At 40.1% G+C, this 19,284-nt stretch overlaps 3 protein-coding genes across 8 annotated transcripts; 2 read left to right on the forward strand and 1 right to left on the reverse strand.

Moving 5' to 3' along the window:
* Window positions 1–2,563: 2,563 nt before the first annotated feature.
* Window positions 2,564–5,258, forward strand: LOC103714499 (mannan endo-1,4-beta-mannosidase 1-like). The gene is made up of 5 exons (XM_017844587.5): window positions 2,564–3,110; window positions 3,210–3,404; window positions 4,246–4,368; window positions 4,443–4,648; window positions 4,736–5,258. The coding sequence occupies exons 1-5, from the start codon at window positions 2,751–2,753 to the stop codon at window positions 5,106–5,108; spliced, it is 1,257 nt and encodes a 418-aa protein (XP_017700076.4). The 5' UTR covers window positions 2,564–2,750; the 3' UTR covers window positions 5,109–5,258.
* A 723-nt stretch (window positions 5,259–5,981) lies between these two features.
* On the forward strand, window positions 5,982–9,267 carry LOC103714500 (mannan endo-1,4-beta-mannosidase 1-like). 2 transcript variants are annotated; one of them, XM_017844588.5, is made up of 5 exons: window positions 5,982–6,442; window positions 6,621–6,815; window positions 7,754–7,876; window positions 8,028–8,233; window positions 8,692–9,267. In XM_017844588.5, the coding sequence occupies exons 1-5, from the start codon at window positions 6,119–6,121 to the stop codon at window positions 9,116–9,118; spliced, it is 1,275 nt and encodes a 424-aa protein (XP_017700077.5). In that variant the 5' UTR covers window positions 5,982–6,118; the 3' UTR covers window positions 9,119–9,267. The 2 variants fall into 2 exon arrangements, with proteins under 2 accessions (XP_017700077.5, XP_089785429.1); XM_089929303.1 differs by lacking the exon at window positions 8,692–9,267 and having other exon boundaries at window positions 8,028–8,375.
* A 630-nt stretch (window positions 9,268–9,897) lies between these two features.
* LOC103714474 (glucose-1-phosphate adenylyltransferase large subunit 4, chloroplastic/amyloplastic-like) lies at window positions 9,898–18,715 on the reverse strand. Of its 5 annotated transcripts, none has more exons than XM_088717185.2 (18): window positions 18,162–18,666; window positions 17,981–18,059; window positions 17,565–17,827; window positions 17,117–17,245; window positions 16,365–16,538; window positions 16,170–16,262; window positions 15,778–15,861; window positions 15,628–15,683; window positions 15,018–15,111; window positions 14,741–14,853; window positions 14,219–14,291; window positions 13,949–14,029; window positions 13,762–13,848; window positions 13,572–13,676; window positions 12,890–12,996; window positions 12,750–12,810; window positions 10,299–10,439; window positions 9,898–10,201 (listed from the first exon to the last, which is right to left on the reverse strand). In XM_088717185.2, exons 3-17 carry the CDS (start codon window positions 17,814–17,816, stop codon window positions 10,338–10,340), a joined length of 1,611 nt encoding a protein of 536 aa, XP_088573311.2. In that variant the 5' UTR covers window positions 17,817–17,827; window positions 17,981–18,059; window positions 18,162–18,666; the 3' UTR covers window positions 9,898–10,201; window positions 10,299–10,337. The 5 variants fall into 5 exon arrangements, with proteins under 5 accessions (XP_088573311.2, XP_017700082.3, XP_038974798.3 ...); XM_017844593.5 differs by having other exon boundaries at window positions 17,961–18,059; window positions 18,224–18,490; XM_039118870.3 differs by having other exon boundaries at window positions 18,224–18,485.
* Between the last annotated feature and the right edge of the window lie 569 nt (window positions 18,716–19,284).

Genomic DNA, 19,284 nt, shown 5'->3' on the forward strand with positions numbered 1-19,284 from the left:
CGCCAGATTGAGGTTGGTTGGATATGGAGGCTGCGGATTCATCCTCGGGTGGCGTTATTCATTTGGAAGGTGGCCTGGGGTTGCCTTCCAACGAGGAGCTTGTTAGTGCGACGCGGCATGATGATGTCTCAGTGCTGTGAGGAGTGTACGGTTATCGAGGAGACGACCGAGCATGTCCTTTTGCAGTGTCCTAGAGCCCGGGAGATATGGAGGAGGTCACCGGTTCCATTACCCGACTCGGTGGTTTCTGTGCAGGATATGATTCAGTTGATGAGAGCATCCATGCGGAGTCCTAGATTGGTCGAGGCAGGGATTTTTGTGGCATACTTGTCCTACTATATCTGGTTGGATAGGAATGCCAGTCTGTTTGAGAGGAGGAGGTCGCATCCGAGGACGGTGGTGGATAGAGCGTTGCTACACGCGAGGGAGGTTATTGCGGCTTCCGTTGGGTTTTCTTCTGGGATTGCCAGGGACATCTGGGGTACCCCTTACGCTGTTTCAGCGCCCCGGTTTGCCCATGTTTCTTGGGTTCCCCCACCCCTTGGCTATCTCAAAGTAAACTTCGACGGGAGTCGGTCTCTGGATGGTGTGACTGGAGGTGTTGGGTTTGTGATCAGGGACCATCTGGGCAGGATGATAGCAGCAGGTGGTAGGCGGGCGCCAGGTCTTACTGTGGTCGGGGCAGAGCTACGGGCTGCGTGGGAGGGTATATCTTATGTATGGCAGGTTTTGGGGGTGGAGCGGGTCTACTTCGAGGGAGACTCATCCGTGGTCATTGACTGGCTCCGAGGGGCGGATCGGTTTGGGGATGGTCACCCTCTCATCCGAGAGACCCGTAGGATGATCCAGCTGATGGGTGATTGTCAGATTGGTCACGTGTTTAGGGAGGCGAACAGGTCCGCTGACTGGGTCGCCTCCTTTGTTGCTCGGCACTCTGAAGATTTTCTCTGGACGGAGGCATCAGATGCCCCTCATCCTTTGTATCTTTTACTTTCCCGTGATATGGCTGGTTGTACTCACGTTAGATTTATATGAAATAAGTAGCCGTTTTACCAAAAAAAAAAAAAAAAAAAAAAAAAAAAAAAAAAAAAAAAAAAAAAAAAAAAAAAGAAAAAGAGAGTCGCTGTAAAGAACGCCCCCATCACGGGTTATGAACTACAATCTCTCCCCTTCACTCACTCCTGCTTTCTTCCAATTATTATTACTGGGCTGGAGTTGGTTGGTTGGTTGGTAGGCCCACTTTATTTCATTTTCCCGAACGCCATCGTCTCTCCACTCGTTGCCATTAGTCCGGCACCAGATGATGCATTCTTTTTTTTTTTTCTTTTTTTCTTTTTTTGAGGGGTTATGCCATAATCATGAGGCCATAACCCATTACTCAAGATGATGAGTCGAATAATGAGCTTGTTACTAGAAGGAAAGAAGAAGATGATGACAACCATGTTTAGTAGAATGATTGGAAAAGAAAGAAGGGCTAAATTCGAAATTGGAATTGATCGACGGGAACATGACTGACAACATAAATATAGCCATAAAGAGTAAATATGGCCGACAAACGCACACGATGTAGAAGCATTTTGCAGGGAGGGACTTCTAAAACATTTAGTTTGGAGAAAACTCATATTTTTAATACACGTTTGGTATGATACTTCCGTTTTTAGCGCAAAAAAAAAAAAAAAAAAAAGCTCACGAAATAGCACCATCTCTTTACCTTTGTATTATTATTTTTATTGTAATAAATTATTTAACTATATCAATATATATATACTCTATAATTTTGTATAGGGATGATATATTATAATATTAATATCAAACTTTATGTTATAAAATATTAGACTCTTGTATCTATTATATTATATTTTATTTCTATTATATATTTTGTTATATCTATTCCATTTTGTTATATTAGACTCTTGTATCTAGAACTTGACATTTTATTAATTTCTACTATATTTTTATAATTATGGCCTTACTTAAAAGTGAAAGTACAATCAATAATGACCCTGCTATATTCATTTGAATATTCTCTGGATGTAATACTTTCTCTATTTTCTTTTATAGCAGGTTTAGTTGTAATCTTATTATTTCATTATAATAAATTATTTTATTATATATATACTACTAGAATTTTATATAGTGATAATATGTCATAATATTAATATTAAAAATTTAGTTTAGAAAATAATTAGACTCTTACATCTATTATATTATATTTTATTTTTGTTATGTATTTTATTGTATCTATTCTATATTGCATTTCATTGGCAATTAAAAAAAAAAAAAAACCGTATCCCGTACGTGCATGGCGCTAGTCGTATGCTGGCCTTCCAGAAGAGGGAAGAAGAAGTACCCGGTGGTAATCCGGATTGAACCAAAATGATGGGAATAGGATGGTTTGTTCAGATTGTTTGGCAAAAATAAATCGGGTGAGCTCCAACTTGAATCTTGCAGCATGTATGTGCAAAAGAGCATATGGGGGTTTGATTTCCTTCCCAGGCCCAACCTCATGCTCACGAAGAAAGTAGCTTCCCTTCCACCAATTTGTAAGGAAGTAGATGTGTGCTCGGGATAAGGTTGACTGACTATGGAAGTAAATCGGTGATCTGAATCGGTTCGACTCAACATGGAAGCAAATATTTCCTCTTAAATGGTTGCCCGAGTTGTACGGCTGACATCTCTCTCTTTTCTCTAGGCTTGAATATTATAAGAACCCGTTTGTGCAAACAAATGGTACTGGTGAGGCAAAGATCATGTCGAGAGTCAGGCAAAGATCGATGGTGGTGAGGCAGACTATCAGAAGTTCTTTCTTCCTGGCTTTTATCCTGCTGCAACAAGGTCCAGATCAGGTCGAGAGTCAAAAGCTTGGTGGTTTTGTGCAAACAAATGGAACTCGATTCATTGTTAATGGAGACGTTGTTTATTTTAGTGGTTTCAATGCATACTGGATGATGTTGGAGTCATCATTTCCATCAGAGAGGGGGAAGGTGAGCACCACTTTGGAACAGGCCTCGAGTTACGGATTGACTCTGGCTAGAACATGGGCTTTCAGCGACGGCGGTCAATGGCCGCTGCAGTCATCTCCAGGTTCTTATAATGAGAATATGTTCAAGGTAAAGGATTGTCAACTCTGGCATTCAAAAAATGTTGACCGCATGGACATACTGTCTATTTTTGTATCTTTATATATATGTTTGATATGTTCTGTTCAGGCGTTAGACTTTGTGATTTCCGAGGCCAGGAGGAATGGGATCTATCTTATTTTAAGTTTGGTGAACAACTTCGACGGTTTTGGAGGAAGAAAACAGTATGTTCAATGGGCAAGGGAGAGGGGCCAGGATGTGAGCTCGGATGATGCGTTCTATACAAATGATGTTATCAAGGGTTACTACAAGAACCATGTCAAGGTATGGTAGTAGATTGCACCCATTTGGTTACTCTTTTTTATGCGTCGCTAGTTTGCAGGAGAGAAGTTTCCACATTGACTACTCCTTGGAGATTATATTCCTCATTGTTTTCTCACGTCTCCAGCAGGGCTGCTGCACTAGCTGCATGCCTCCCTAACCAAATCCAAGCTGAACTCAGTTCTTCAACCCAGCTCCACCAACCTCTATTTTTAGCTAAACCTGAGTTTAGTCAAATTGATGTCAGGTTAGGTTGGATTGAGCTAGCTAGCTTAGATGAAACTAAATGGGAACTTTAGATTATATACATCATGTGATGAACTAAGAATAATGTTGCATTTTTTTTTTATGACAGAAGGGCCCATAGGCAATAAGCTACATAATGAAAGTAAAGCTCTCCCAGGAATATCCCTAACCTTCCAAATTATGGTGAGGACAGGATTCGTGTCCAGATCGCTTGGTCCACTGCCAAGAACTTTACTAGCTTGATAAGTTGGTAGCGTCAAATTATTTCCACCATCTAATATTTATTGATTAACCACTAATTATCCATCACCACCCGATCTAATCCAACAAGTGGGTAATGTAGAAGTATTTATGTTAGAATAGCCAACATTTATGTCCTCTTAAGGCAATGTTCAGGTCATAGGCCTAGCTAATAGCGAACATCTGAGTTTTTCCCCGCTTTTTTTTTTCTTTTCTTTTCTTTTTCTTATCGGTGGAAATAAAGGGCCTAAATGGGAGATCGAAGGGGAATTATTTGCTTGACGAGATTGCATTCTATGTAATTTAGATGCATGTAACAATACCAGCATCAACACTGTAACAACTTTTGGTGGATCAGACGGTGCTAACGAGGATCAACACGGTGACTAGTATAGCATACAAGGATGATCCAACCATCTTTGCTTGGGAGCTCATCAACGAACCGAGCTGCAAAAGCGACCTCTCTGGTTCAACCTTGCAGGTGAGCTCCAATTTTAATTTGCTGCATGCACTCGTTCCAATTCTCTCGAGCCAATCAGACCGTCTCTTTGATAGGCTTGGATTCAAGAAATGGCCGCTTATGTGAAATCCATAGACAATGCACACTTGCTAGAGGTTGGGATGCAAGGATTCTACGGCGCTTCGATGCAAGGGAGACGGCAATTCAATCCCAATGGTTATGTGGAGGGATCTGATTTCATCTCCCACAATCAAGTCCCAGGAATTGATTTCACCACGATCCATGGATATCCAGATACATGGTAACATGATCTCTTTTTTTTTTATGTAACTTGGCATTTAATAAGAGGGAGTGAGGGAGGGACGATCATGACTTTTTAGATCCGCAGGTTAGCGAACTGGACCTCGGAAGAGCAACTTAGATTTCTCCAGAACTGGACTCAAATCCATGTCTCCGACTCATCTGCCATTCTAAAGAAGCCACTTCTCTTTACGGAGTTTGGCAAGTCTTTGGAGCCTCGAGGGTCTACGGCGGATCAGAGGGACGCCTTCTACGGGCAAGTCTATGAGTCCGCTTTTGCCTCGGCCAGGGATGAGGGCCCGCTCGGAGGTGGGCTCTTCTGGCAGCTCCTGGCCCAGGGAATGGACGGCCTAAGAGACGGCTATGAGATCGTACTGACGCAGCACCGCTCCACTGCAAGCATTATTTCCCAGATCTCCCGCAGGGTATCAGAACTCAATCGCAGCCGGAGACATGGATAGATCGGAAAAACCAAGAGGAGAGGGGGCTTAAAATTTCGGCAAAATAGCACGAATAAGAACAAGCTTCTTATTCTTCCTGCTTTCATCTTTAAGTACATGGAGTAATCTTATTAGCTCAAGCTTTTGGGACAAGTGGTGATTTCAACATGGTATCCGAGCAGAAGTTCTGAATTCAAACCCTATCTTTCACTCTTTAACTTTATTATTAAAAATTTCACATATTGAGCTCATTCAATAAAAAAAAATTCATGGCTCTTTAAGCTAAACAAAGTTTGATCTAGCTCTCTCGTACGGACGGTGTGAGAGACCAAAAGGCACCCTGCCGTCATTTACCGCGCTCAATGTGAGAACTTATCCATAGGATTAAGACTAATTAGATAGTTAATCTTGCTGTAGTTCTCATCTCTCTCTGGAGCATTGTCGCAGCTAGCGCATGTGGCGCAAACTTTGTTCATCATAATAATGACATCTGTATCGTCCAAAAACTAATATTTTGAACGGGTAAAGAAAGGGAAGTCAAACACATGTACATGATTAATTCAAGATAGCGTGATGGACTAATTCCGCCATGCCAGGTCCGAATAAATTCCTTGTCCCACCCGGCAAGGGAATTCGCGCGAGCGTCGGCCAGCGGAGGCTTCGCCAACGCATTCCGTTTCGCTGATTATTATTAGCTTTCGGATAGACTCCGTGGCACGCAACGGAACCGGCCACCGCTGAAAAGTACGTGTATCAGTCAGACCCGAAGAAGGATCGCAGGTTAAGGAAAGCTATATATAAAGCCATGTTTTAACGAAATCCCTTGATTTCAGGAATACATCGCTATCTCTCTCTCTGTTCATGTTTACATGATTCATTGCATCCAATCTTAATTGGCTGCTAATCAGGAAGATTCTCCGTGGTATAGCATGCCTTCTAGGCCCTGAATAAATTTCCCTTGCAAAAAATTCCATCCACGCCAATAGCAGGCGATTCATATCTCGGTTCCTTGGCTAGCTCTGGTTCCGGCGATGCAGGGAAACCGATTCTTCTGCAGCGTCTTTCTCCTGATTCTGCTAGCTTTTCGACATGGTATAGCTCATGGTGATGGAGGTTTCGTGACAACCAACGGAACAGGCTTCGTCGTGAACGGGCGGCCGTTCTACGCGAATGGCTTCAATGCTTATTGGTTAATGGACATGGCGTCCGAGCCGGCGGGAAGGAGTAAGGTGTCCTCTGCTTTCCAACAGGCCTCCAGCCATGGGATGACCGTGGTTAGGACTTGGGCTTTTAGCGATGGCGGGCATCAAGCCCTGCAGCGCTCTCCTGGCTCTTACGATGACGATATGTTCGAGGTATGCATCTACCCGTCCCGTGAATTAATGCTTCATATATACGTCTTGATCATGCACACATGCATGCATAGGTAGGGAAACGTGTTTGCGAGCATGTATGTGGCGGATATTGTTATAGTACATCAATGAAAGGATTTCTTAATTCCATCCTTATTTCTTTCCTTGAATGCTGTTTCAGGGATTAGACTTTGTGATTTCTGAGGCCAGAAAGTACGGGGTCTATCTGATACTGAGTTTGGTCAATAACCATGAAGATTATGGGGGGAAGAAACAGTACGTGCAGTGGGCGAGGGACATGGGCCAGGCTGCGGGTTCTGATGATGACTTCTTCTGGAATGATGTCGTCAAGACGTTCTACAGAAGCCACGTCAAGGTAAATGCTACTACTGCATTCATCTTTGTCCTGTATTTGTAGTGCTCTCGTCGATCCTCTTCAAATATTGTAGCCTTACTGTTCTATGGGACGTACGTACCTTTGGTATCCAATGCGAATTTTCTCATAAATAGTCAGTTGATGCAAAATATTAGTATCATGCATGTGATTAGCAACACTCGAAAATGTTGGCCGGGCATATTTATGAAACTTAAGCAATAATATATGTATCATCTGTTTAACAATCTTTTTGGATGATATCGACTTGATATATTGCTCAGAATCATTATTTAAGGTTTTAAGACTATTCTCTTGAGAAAAGGAGCGAGCATTAATATTCCACCTGCTTCATAGAATTTGAGGCTTCCAATTTCAGAAACCTATTTGCAGTTCTTACCAAAAAATATGTCTAACATATTTATATAATGTATGTATGTATATATGTCAATAAAAAACATGCATAATATATAGATCTATACATGCATGCATACATATATATATTTATATACATTTACACACAGAATACCAGCATATGCATAAAACATATATAAGTTATTTACGCACGCATGTATCCACATGTATATGCTGAGTTTCTACGCCCATAATTTTCATACAATACCACGAAATATCATATGCATTTACACATAGAATACCAGTGTTCACATATACATAAAACATATATAAGTTATTTATGCACACATGTACCCACATGTATATGCTGAGTTTCTACGCCTAAAATTTTCATACAATACCATGCACGTAATATCAAAACGTCCACATATAGCTGAATCAGTAACGCTCTCTTTTTGTATGGCCAAAATATTTTACTGAATTCGTGAATATCTACGTTTTTATAATGCAAGATCGTGTTGCTGTTATAAATTTGCCTGCACTGTTAATTATAAGTCTGACTATTGGATTCCCCTTGCTCGAATCAGACAATCCTCACTAGGAACAACACAATGACAGGAATAGTGTACAGGGATGATCCAACCATCTTCGCATGGGAACTCATGAACGAGCCCCGGTGCCAAAGTGATCTCTCTGGCAGAATCCTACAGGTTTGAGTTTAATGCATCATTTCTCGACTCATTCATAGCTTGTCAATATATGCCGATCGAAAGATAGCAAAAGATGTACTGGGGGCATTAGCACATAACTATCTCATTAGAGATGAATGTCGAGCATTCGATAATTAGACTGCCTCCACAGGCTTGGATTACCGAGATGGCTGCTTACGTCAAGTCCATAGACAGCCGACACCTGCTTGAAGTCGGAACTGAAGGGTTCTATGGAGATTCGATTTCTGAAAGGAAGCAATTCAACCCTGGGGGTTACGAGGCTGGTACAGATTTCATCGCCAACAATGAGATCCCCGAGATTGATTTCGCCACCATTCATGCGTACCCTGATCAGTGGTAAATCTCACTCTTCTTGGCCAGAGCTTCTACTTGCTTCATACGTTGAATAGATACATATATGTCATCCACAATCGATAAGCCGATCCTGACCATATGATCACTAGCTAGAATGGAATGAAGACAGACCGTAGGGTGTAGATGGGTTGCCTGGTTATGAATAGATGGTATTCTCGTCCCGTAGAAGCACACCACGAGCAACCCCAAACCCCAGCACCAGTCCTCCAGCCAACAAACACACCAACTCTAAAAGAAAATCCTCAGCCTACTTGATCAAGCAAATCCTCAACCTACTCTACCCATTTCCATTCGAGCCCTCTTGGCTCCTCCAAGTTTCTTTCGCTGTCAAATCTAAAAGAAGTCAATCTTATGTCGAAAATTCAACTCTTCGGACTTTGGCCACGGAGGATGACGAAAAAAGAGAGAGATTCATGAGTTGTTGCACTACTTGCATGCAGGATCCCAGGATCAAGCGAGCTAGCTCAGCTGGTTTTCCTCCAGCGTTGGATGCAATCCCACATTGGAGATGCAGATGCAGTTCTGAGGAAACCATTAGTCATTACGGAGTTCGGCAAGTCCTCCAGGCTTTCAGGCTACACCGTTTGCAAGAGAGACGCCATGTATCGGACTGTGTACAGCGCAATCCATGCATCAGCCAGCAGCGGCGGCCCCTGCAGAGGTGGCCTATTCTGGCAGCTGCTGGCTCAGGGGATGGATGGCTTCAGAGATGGCTACGAGATCATATTTTCTGAATCCCCACTGATCGAAAATATCATTTCTCGGCACTCCCGTAGGATCTCAAGCCTAATAAACACACCATATATCAAAGACGGGAATATTTCATTCAGAAACGACAGCAAGGGAGCTGTTAGTAGCAGCAAATGAGCAGACCACGTGAGAAACTTCTGCCTCCCTTTTTTTTTTTTTAAGGTGTACATGTGAGAAACCAGTCCTCGCTGACTGCAAGGATAGAGAGTTTAGAGATTTGTTGCCTGCTCTAAGCATTTGAATCAGTTGCTCTGGGACTGAGCATCACATTCTACTATGCAAGGATCAGGTTAGGGTTCACTTTTATTTTTTTATTTCGTTTATTTATCAAATCTTTTTGATCTTGACATCGGAAATAATATATTATTGAGGGTATACCTATTCCGATGTTTTTTTTTTTCGAGTGTAAATGAGGGAGGTGTAAGCTTCCACGAATTTATTGTTCGGAATAAAAGAAGGATTACAGGGGTGCTGTGAGAAAATAAGGAGGGAAAGTATAAGCTTCCTTCCTCGTGTACCTATTGCGATGACGTTGAATCTATTATTTTTGCTTGGTATTAATGTATCCAAATTCCATTTAAAACTAAAATAGTTTTTAGCTCCCTTGACCATTTGCATGATTTCTCTGATGCAATCCATCTTTATTTTCTTTTTGGTGGAAGACGCAGTCCAACTAAACCTTATCAAAAACAGTCTCTCTCATATTTCCCTATGTTTCTAACTTCCATAATCAAATAATTCGAGATAACATAGACTTTACAAATTATGATACTTATGTAACAACAATTGCATCACATATACGTATGCAGATTTAATTGTGTTTCCATTGCATATGTTCTGGGCAGAGATAATAATAATGCAAAAAAGAAAAAGAAAAATTGCAAACCAACAGCAAGAAAAACCGTAATGCAAAATTTCATTATTTTGTTCTCAGGCATGATACCCTAGCAAATGGGTTAGCCTTGATGTCTGTCGTTCTTACACATTTTCATTTATTTAGGATACGCCTGGAATCACCATTACATGGATGGTTTATTCATCAAGGTATATGCATGGGAAAAAGATCCATGGGTGGTGATTAGATACCGCATTCCCACAAACTGAGCAGAATGCGGTCGTTTCCAATTTGCCATAGCTGGAGATATAGCTGCTGCTATGTTGATGGTACAGCAGTGGAGTTCTTATTTGCTGTTGTTCCATCTGAAAATGGTAAAAAAGGTTACTATTAGCTTAGCATAGTAAATCCATGAGCCTCCATCATGTCACGCGTTATGAATAGCTGACGATGGATATTTACATGTATCTCTAATTCGCTGACCATTGCTGCAAAAAACCTCTAGATAATGGTCCCATCTGGAATAACAGAATTCTTCAGCACCACAGTGATTCCAGAACGAATGTAGAAACCATCTGATGGTTTATCAGCTTCCTCCACATTCTGGTATCATAAATATGATAAAACATACAGCAGGTTAGCATGCGAAGTTCGCTTCCAATCAGATAAGTGGAAGAAAAGGGAACTAAACATATAAGGGAAACAACAATTAAAACCATAGGCACTTTGTTTTATGCATATCTGACTGAATACATGGTGTACCATAACTTCTTCCCTGTTTATGCTATAAATGTTTTGATGACATCTTTAAACAAGAAATGAGAACAAAATCCAAACTCTTATGGAGACTCTATAAAAATAAAGCTCGAAAAAGTGTTTATTTTCCTGCAGTTAAACTTTTTTTGTTGACCCCTGCTTTCCTGCAGTTAAGTTAGCCCCTCTACAAACCGCTCTAGCTGCAAAGATTTATTTTTATTCTCTTGTTTAAGAGGAAGCTACAAAGAGTTCAACATCCAGCAGAGTGTGACAATGACTTGCATCCAACATGTATTCAGAAGTAATAACATTTACTATGTTCAATCCTCAACAGAGCAATGGATGACTGCAAAATGCCATGCTATCTGCGCACAAGCATCTCAAGGTCTTAATCCCGAACACTGCAAACAGATTCAGATAATAATAATATAGATCACTGACTTTGTAGTGTCTTGACGCCTTCAGTTAGCAAAACCATTGTGAAACCTACTTGCGGACACATAAGCATCTAGGTAGAAGTGTATGATTTGAATTGGTATTCTTGACTTGCAATACAGACACTGAAACTTCTCATCAAATTACTCTGCTTCATCTGAAATTTCGATGCATGATGACAAGCCTTCCACAGATTATACTTGCTACAATCCTCCTGCCAACGATTTACTGCCTTCTTTCAAAACAGAATTTTCCTACATCAGATATGTGGCAGCCTGATTCATCATTGCTTTTCCTTCTAAGTTGTTATGATGTGTTCGTTTGAACTAGTCAGCATATCAGTAACATTATCAACTAATGCTCTCTTTTGACCATCATCCACTTAGCTTGAGTTTCTTCTCTTTTTCAAGCTTCAAGCCAGTTTGATGTTATCTAGGCAACGATTTCATTTGTTGCTGCTCACCAACCAGATAAAATGTTTACTTCAAAATTCTCTTCATTTCAAGGCTAAGAAAAAGGGCATTGTTTTGAACGTACAGGCTGACAAGCGCCTTTCCATGGATACCACTATGTTATGTTGCTCAGATGCCTTCTTATCCACATGGAATCCATCAGTCATGTACTTATATCATACTGAAATACTACTTACCATATTTCAAAATGTCAAAGATGGGTGCATAAAGTGATCGTCATTTCAATTGGCAATGTTAAACTGAGAGGAAATTCTCTATCTACTATACTACCACCTTATAGCAGAGCATCTTCCTTGCAAAGTATCACATCATTCTGAAGTTCTTTTAAATAAACAACTCCCCATGAGTTGACCACCAAGATATCAAAAAATCCTATCGGGGGCCAATGCTAGCCTGATACTCAGAAGGAACGATATCATAATGTCTGCTCCTATATTATATGCACAAGAAGGAAGGGGTGCACATAGGTTGGGTTGGTTCGGGTTAGGAATCTAATACAGAAGCGACCCAATTCTAATCAGTTCTCAATTTTTAGAACTAGAATTAGACCGATCAATATTCAAACCAACCGAACCCGACCCAATTAATGTTTGTTCAGTGATTATTATTCAAAATTTTGGAAAAAAATAATTAAAATATTAATTTTATTAAAAATATATTAAAATCTAACAAACGAAAATAAAAATTTAAGTCCAAATTTAACCCTGAATATCTTATACATACCAATCATCAAGAGAGAGAGAGTAAAGACTAACGAAGGGGGTAGAGAGAGAACACAAGGATCAAACGTTTAATGCACAATATACAATTATAACTATATATTATATATACTATAAATATGTATATACTATATATGGATTGGGTTGGGTCGAGTCAGGTTCCCCAACCCCCATAAAAGATCAAAACTGCAGCCGACCCAATCCTTGTCAGAAACCTAACCAAACCAACCCAACATTAGCAGTTCAGTTTCATTCTCGGTGCTGAACCAAAAAAAGAAAAGCTTAAAAATTACAAAAACTATATTTAATTGATTTATATTTTGGAAGGACTTAATGTGTGCCAGTGCTGGTGCTTGCCCAGAGGAGCTGGCCTAAAACCTTGCTTCATATAACTGATTCTTATCAAATCTAAACAGTGCATGACAATGTATCTGGATGAGATCGAAAGTTTGGGTTTAACATCACAATGCAATGAATTAACTGTTTTCTGCATGACTAAAGCATATATAGTGTGCTCGAGAGAATCTTACATCTGCATTTGCGATGATCACATCCTTTCCGATCCTGGCATTTTTGTCGATGATGCAGTTCCTATTGCAAAGGAGAAGATTAGGCAGATGTCAAGGTTATCTGAATCAGACTACAGAATGAAGTCTATCACAAAGCCTACCTAATCCTAGTGTTCTCTCCAACACCAACTGGAACCTTCCCCTCAGCCAAGAAAGATGCTCTCTCTGCCTCAGTCTGATAATAGTCTGCACCCATCATCATGGTATCCTGACAAAACAGATTCCAACTCTCAATTTCCAACAAAGAAATTCGAAATATTATGAAAACAAAACTTACAAAACTATCCTAACATGAAGATAAAGAAAATAATTCTATTCCTCAAACAGGAGATCAAATCTTCATGATCACTGCTAAGTATCAGAACAGATTGTATTGACTAAAGAACAATTAAAAAAACACTTTCATGCAACCCTTTCAAGAATAGAAGAAAAGAATAATAAAATCTCTACATTCAGGAACAGAAGAAAAGTGAAAAATTACATAAAAACAAAATCAGAATGTCAAAGATTTAAAGAGCATCATATCAAATCTACCTAAAATTGCACTAGTAGGATAATTCCTACAAGATTGGTTAGACAGAATCCTGTCTGATTTTTTAATTTTCTCACTTACAGAATGAGTTGTGTTTTTCAGGAAATTAACATATTAATGTCGTAAAACCCTCCTAAATAATTGTTCTGACCGCATGCTTAACTTGATTAATAGCACAGATTACAAGTATAGATGGTAACAAGCTCCACATCTACAAAGGATCTGAATTTTATGCATGAGAAAGAAGTTACCTTAAGCTCTGCCCCATACTCTAATCTTGAGCGAACACCAACAATGGAATGTTTGACACTGCATTGTGTCAAGAAGCATCCATGTGAAATTATAGAGTCTACAACCTGTAGAGAACATACATAATCATGGTCAAAGAAATTCCATATAAAGCTCTTGCAGCCAAAAACTCAACTGATTGGAGTCTCATACCCTGCATTTTTCTATCTTGGTTGGTGGTAAAAACCGTGGTGATGTAAAGATTGGCTTCTTAGGATCATGAAAATGAAACTTGGGAGGCTTCAAAGAACATTGCACAATCAGTTAGAAAAAGATATTAAGATCATTATTTAGTAGACTAAGTTAAAGTTATACCAAGATTAGCTATCTTGAGATATACCTGATCGGTGAGAGCCAAATTTGCATCAAAAAATGATTTGATAGTTCCAATATCCTCCCAGTATCCATCGAATAGATATGCCTATCAAAGACAGATGCCCCGCTTTGTTAGTTAGAGGATACTCAGCTGGGTTTCATTTATTGAAAAAAATTCAGCCCCTTTTCGCATAGAAATTTGTATTTGACAGAATCACTATCATGCACCAAACCAGCTGAAGGTTTATAGTAAGCATATCCACATTCAGGATCATGACTTTGGGATGTTAAATACCTGCACATTGTAGTCTTTAGCTGCCATTGGTATGATCTCGGAGCCAAAATCATTAGCAGAAGGATAGCGCCATCTGAAGGAAAGGAAAAAAGAAGTGTTAGAAGAGATGAGAAACATCGTCATTCAACCATGAAAGAAATTAATACTTTAAATCAAATCTCAAACAGAAATTAATATGTTAAATAAGAATCCTCGTTAAATCTGATTATCTGATTCTTTGCACTCTCACTGCATTTATGATATTTCTGTGTCTCATTGTGTGTTTGGTATAATTGCAGAAATTTATTGACATCAATAAAACCATTCTCAGGCATCTTAGAGACAACCTTTAAGGAAACTACAGACCATATCCTAGTTCGGGAATAACCTATTACTAAGTTCCATTTCTATACTTTAAATTGTCCGCACTTTCATGTTTCTTGTCATTCCTGGTGCTCAAAAAGTGCATATTTTTGACAGCATGATCGAATGGTGAAACACTCAGCATTTTCTGTTAAATGAGCAAGTATGACTAAGAATTACCTTAATAGCTTCAGAAGAACATCTGTCTTGAACACGTATATTCCCATTGATGCGATGTATTTATGCATTTTTGCGTCTTCAGGAGGCAATCCTAAGACTGTTGTGTCCACTTGCTGCAACATTGAAGACTCAGTTAAACATGAGTTCCCTAATACAACAATATACTCGCCAAAATATTTTTAAGATTAGTTTCCTATATTTTAGTTGGAAAGTTGAATTATCAATTGGTGAATTAGAATATAAAAGCAAAAAACTTATGCAGATGAAAGGAATATACCATAGTCCTCAGATTTTCACCCTTTGGCTTTTCAAGAAACTGATGGATGCGCCCCATTTTGTCAACCTTCATCAATCCAAAATCCGAAGCACGACTGCAGGGGTGAAATAAAAAGGAAAATCAAGACAGGCCCCTTTTTTTGAGACAAGTGGAGGCTACACCATCCAATTTTTATTAGAAGATGAGGGAAATATGTACAAGACAGGCTTGTCATATGAAATGTCGCCCATACAAGTTTGACAGTTGACTGCTCAATTAGAAAGAAAGAAAGAAAGAAAGAAAGAGAGAGAGAGAGAAAGAGAGGCAACTTCATATAAAAAATTGCATTTGGAGTACATGCATGCTATCATGCGCAGACCTAGATATACAGTTAATATACACATGTAGAAGCAAGGTGGTGCAGAAACAAAGGTATAAGCTTTGTGATTGCCAATAGAAACTAGATTTTTTGTGTGGATATGGTTTGAGAAGTGCACAAAATTTCATGTATGATGTCAGATTCGTGCCCCCAGAGAAAGGACCTATTCCAATAGGTGCATTGTTATTGACAAAGACCAAATTATTCAAAATGTTAGTGACTAAAGTAAACCTGAAGCTCAGATTAAGCTACCTGTCATCCACTGGGACACAAGAAACGGATATATCAGCCCCAGAGTTAATGTGTTTCTGCAAAAGAGTACAAATTCTGAATCAGTGCCCAATCATGCAGATTTACATGCCATATACCAATGTTGTATTCAGTTAGAAACTTAAATCTGACCTGCACGAAGTCCATGTAGTTCATTCGATACAGATGATCGCCAGACAAAATCAGCATGTTCTCTATATGTCTAAGTTTGGCATCCTGCATGGAAGCAGAAAAACATAAATAAAGTTGGCAATAGCATTATGTGCAGGCATTCATAACCAGTCATAAGACATCTGGTTTAGAGTTGTTGGTTTCATGCTTGATTTAGAGCATGAGGGGACACTCAATAACATGAAAACTAAGAACTAAATGATGGCAACAGCATTATGTGCGAGCATGCAAAACCGGTCGTATGGCATCTGCTTTAGAGGTGTTGGTTGCATACTGGATTTAGAGCATGAGAGGAAACTAAAATAGCACGAAAAAGTAAAAATTAAATAAGGTGGCATACTCAAATTGCAAACCTCAAATAGCCATCCGAATTGCCTAACAGCATCTGCTGTTCCCTGAAACCACCTCTTCCCAAATTCTCCAGGTGTTTGTGTTGCTGCTAGTACCTAAACAGAGACAAAGGAAACAAAGGTTAATTTAGCAACTCAACCCTAGTCTGGCAAAGAGAAAAGAAGCTAGCTTCAAATTCTTGATATGATGCAGCATACCTCTACAAATCCATCACCAAAGTTTACGCCATTACCCAAGTTATATGTCCGAGCAAGATGGCGATTCAGAGACTGAGAGTTAAATTGAGTTAGAACATAAATTTTATTTATTCCACTGTTGATGCAATTGCTCATTGGAACATCAATAAGCCTGTAACAACCTCCAATCGGTACCTGAGTGCCATAAACACATGTTATAAAAGAGATACATATGCATAATTTGCATTGCCACGTTTGCTACAATAATGCATACAGAAGAAATAGATAGATTCCAGTCTAAGTGTCCCATGAAAACTAGTTCTTGGTTGTTTCTCCAACAGAAATCGATAAAGTCTGTGCTGTTCCAAATCAATAGGTTTATAATTAAGGAAACAAGGGGCCAAGTTTCTGCAATTATCAGCAAAAAGCCAAAATAAAGGCAAATTCATGCCAATCAAAGCTTGACAATTTTTATAGATTTCCAGGCTTATGTTAATTTATCCTATCTCTGGCTTTCTCTTCTGATAATTCCTTGACAGACATAAATCAGAGAGTCAAGGTCTAAAATCTCCGGAAATATAGCAGGAACAGAGAATAATATCTGATAGCAATTTAAATAGACCATGACTTCGACGCTAGATAAGTGATTCGAATCCAATGAGCTCATGAAATAATGAAAGAAAAAAAAAACAAAAATACTAAATGAAGCAACATTTTATGCTCCAGTCAGCATAAGAAACAATAAAATTCTTCACTTTCTCAAGAATGCTTACAGCTGGTTTGGCCCTTCTTCGAGTGAGAGGAAAAAGTCGAGTTCCGGCTCCTCCACCTAATATGATTGAGGCAACGGTTCCCGGATCAGCTAACGGCCTTTCGAACGCCGGTGCCTCAAGGGGCTGTGCCTGATTCAAGAAAGAACAAAGTAAATCTTCTACCAACTAATAAATATTCAAGGGATTGAGACCCCATTAAGCACCATGTGGCTGGTTTTGTATCAAAAATGCATAAGAATCCAATCTTTCCTGCGGAAACATCGAAGGAAAGAAACAGTATAAACACTGATTTATAACACATATACAAGGAGAGTTCACTGACTCAACTTTAATCGTGCAAAGGAGCAAACCGACCCAAAATAAGATGTTTCCAGCGCAGGATCTGTCTTAAAATGGAGTAGCCACTAGATATCAAGCACTAAAAAAGATGAGGAGGAGAGAGAGTTACCTTGAAATTTTTGGCAACGTCAGCAAGAACAGAGTTGATGGCGGCAGCGGGCGGCTTGCCAAGGTCCCTTCTGAGTCGACCAGCTCCATGATTCCTGGGCGACCCTCCCGGGCAGCAAACTCTCCGTCCAAGGAAGGATGACAACCCAGCAGACCCCAGATCTCTGCCCCGAAGCCGAGGGAGGCTCGGCAAGCAGTGATCGCCGCCGCCCGACCCGAGCGCCAGAGTGTGCATGGGCAGCGCCACCGCCATGGGCGATACACCTACAAGCCGACCGACCCACGCGATTTAGGATTCAGTTGACTCCAAAAAATCCAAGGATCGCTTGCAGCTTCCCTCGCTCGAACGCCCAAGAAAAAGCGCAAAGAAAAGGAAAGGGAAGGAAAGGAAACCCACCGGAGCGGTAAAGATGGTACCTTTCTTGCTTCACTCTTCACTCGCTGGCCTCTTCGGATTCCACTCCTCCTCCCCAGGTTCTGGTTCTTGCACCGGCTCCTATATAAAGGGCAGAGGAGAGAGAGAGCATGTCCGTGTGAAACAGAGAGCAGTAGTAGTTGCAGAGGAGAGAAGCGTCCGGAAACAGGAAACACAGCTCACTAGTATGCACATGCCCCTGCTGCTGGGTAACCGGAGGAGACGCGTCTCTTTGGCTAACTCACCTCGAAATGCAAGTATTTATGAGAGGTTGCTATCCATGCTGTGGTTGCCTCTAAACGAAGTCTAATCGCTGCTTGACTGCTGGCTTAGAAACAGACCTCGAAAAGAAGATAACCATTCTTTAATAAAAACAATGTCGGATAAATGCAGGGAAGAAGGAAGATGGGGAAGATAAACAGCACCGTCCCATGGTGACGGTGAAGGAATGGGCAAGCAATATGCAAAGAATGTCGCCAAATTCTATAGAATCTAGATCCGGACCACGCCAAAGAGAAAGACATGTGAGATAGATAACATAAAGAATACGAAGAGATGTCCATCTCGCATTGGTTCGCATCCACGGAGGTAATAGCTGCTATTATGAAGATCTCAGCCGCCAATATAGGAAGATCTTAACTGAATACTGCTATTTCCGAATCATGGAAAGATCAATATCCATGGGACCGATAGAAGAGAGAGAGAGAGAGAGATTTGTAGCTTTTGGTGGGAGCGAGAATTAGTCAACACGTAGCTGCGATCTAATAAAGAGATCCTGCGCTACCTCTCATTCGCGAGTCCGGGAGGCTCAACCCCAACCATACAACTTATCGTATACGCCGACTTGTCCCGTGATATAAATCAATGCAACTACCATTGTCGCTCAAAAGCACGAGATCGCGTGTACGCATGTATCTACGAGGACTCAGTTTGATTTATGAAAAAAAAATTCATAAATTTCGATGGCTTAATAGTAAGATTTCAATTTCCAACCAGTAGAAAAATAGTTTTTTTATAACTATAAATTTTTCTTTCTCATAAAATATAAAAATTTTATTTTTTTATCGCTCTCCTATAACATTTGCAATCAAACAAAAGATTTTTATTTATTTTCTTCTTCATCACACATTTTTCTTTTCTTTTCCTTCCAAATCAATAGGCGCATGTCCAAGTATGAGAAGAAACGACAAATACCTTGTACCCGGCAGGATTTTAGTTGGAGTGGTGGACCTTTTCTTCTCGATCGGAGAAGGTAACCCCTCCGATTCAATTAAGGTTGGGTTACCCCGTAATTAGCATAAAAAAT

The sequence above is a fragment of the Phoenix dactylifera genome, chromosome 2 (genome assembly GCF_051530095.1).
Source record: "Phoenix dactylifera cultivar Ajwa chromosome 2, Ajwa_hap1_PhDact_Kaust_v1.1, whole genome shotgun sequence".
Lineage (NCBI taxonomy): Eukaryota > Viridiplantae > Streptophyta > Magnoliopsida > Arecales > Arecaceae > Phoenix > Phoenix dactylifera.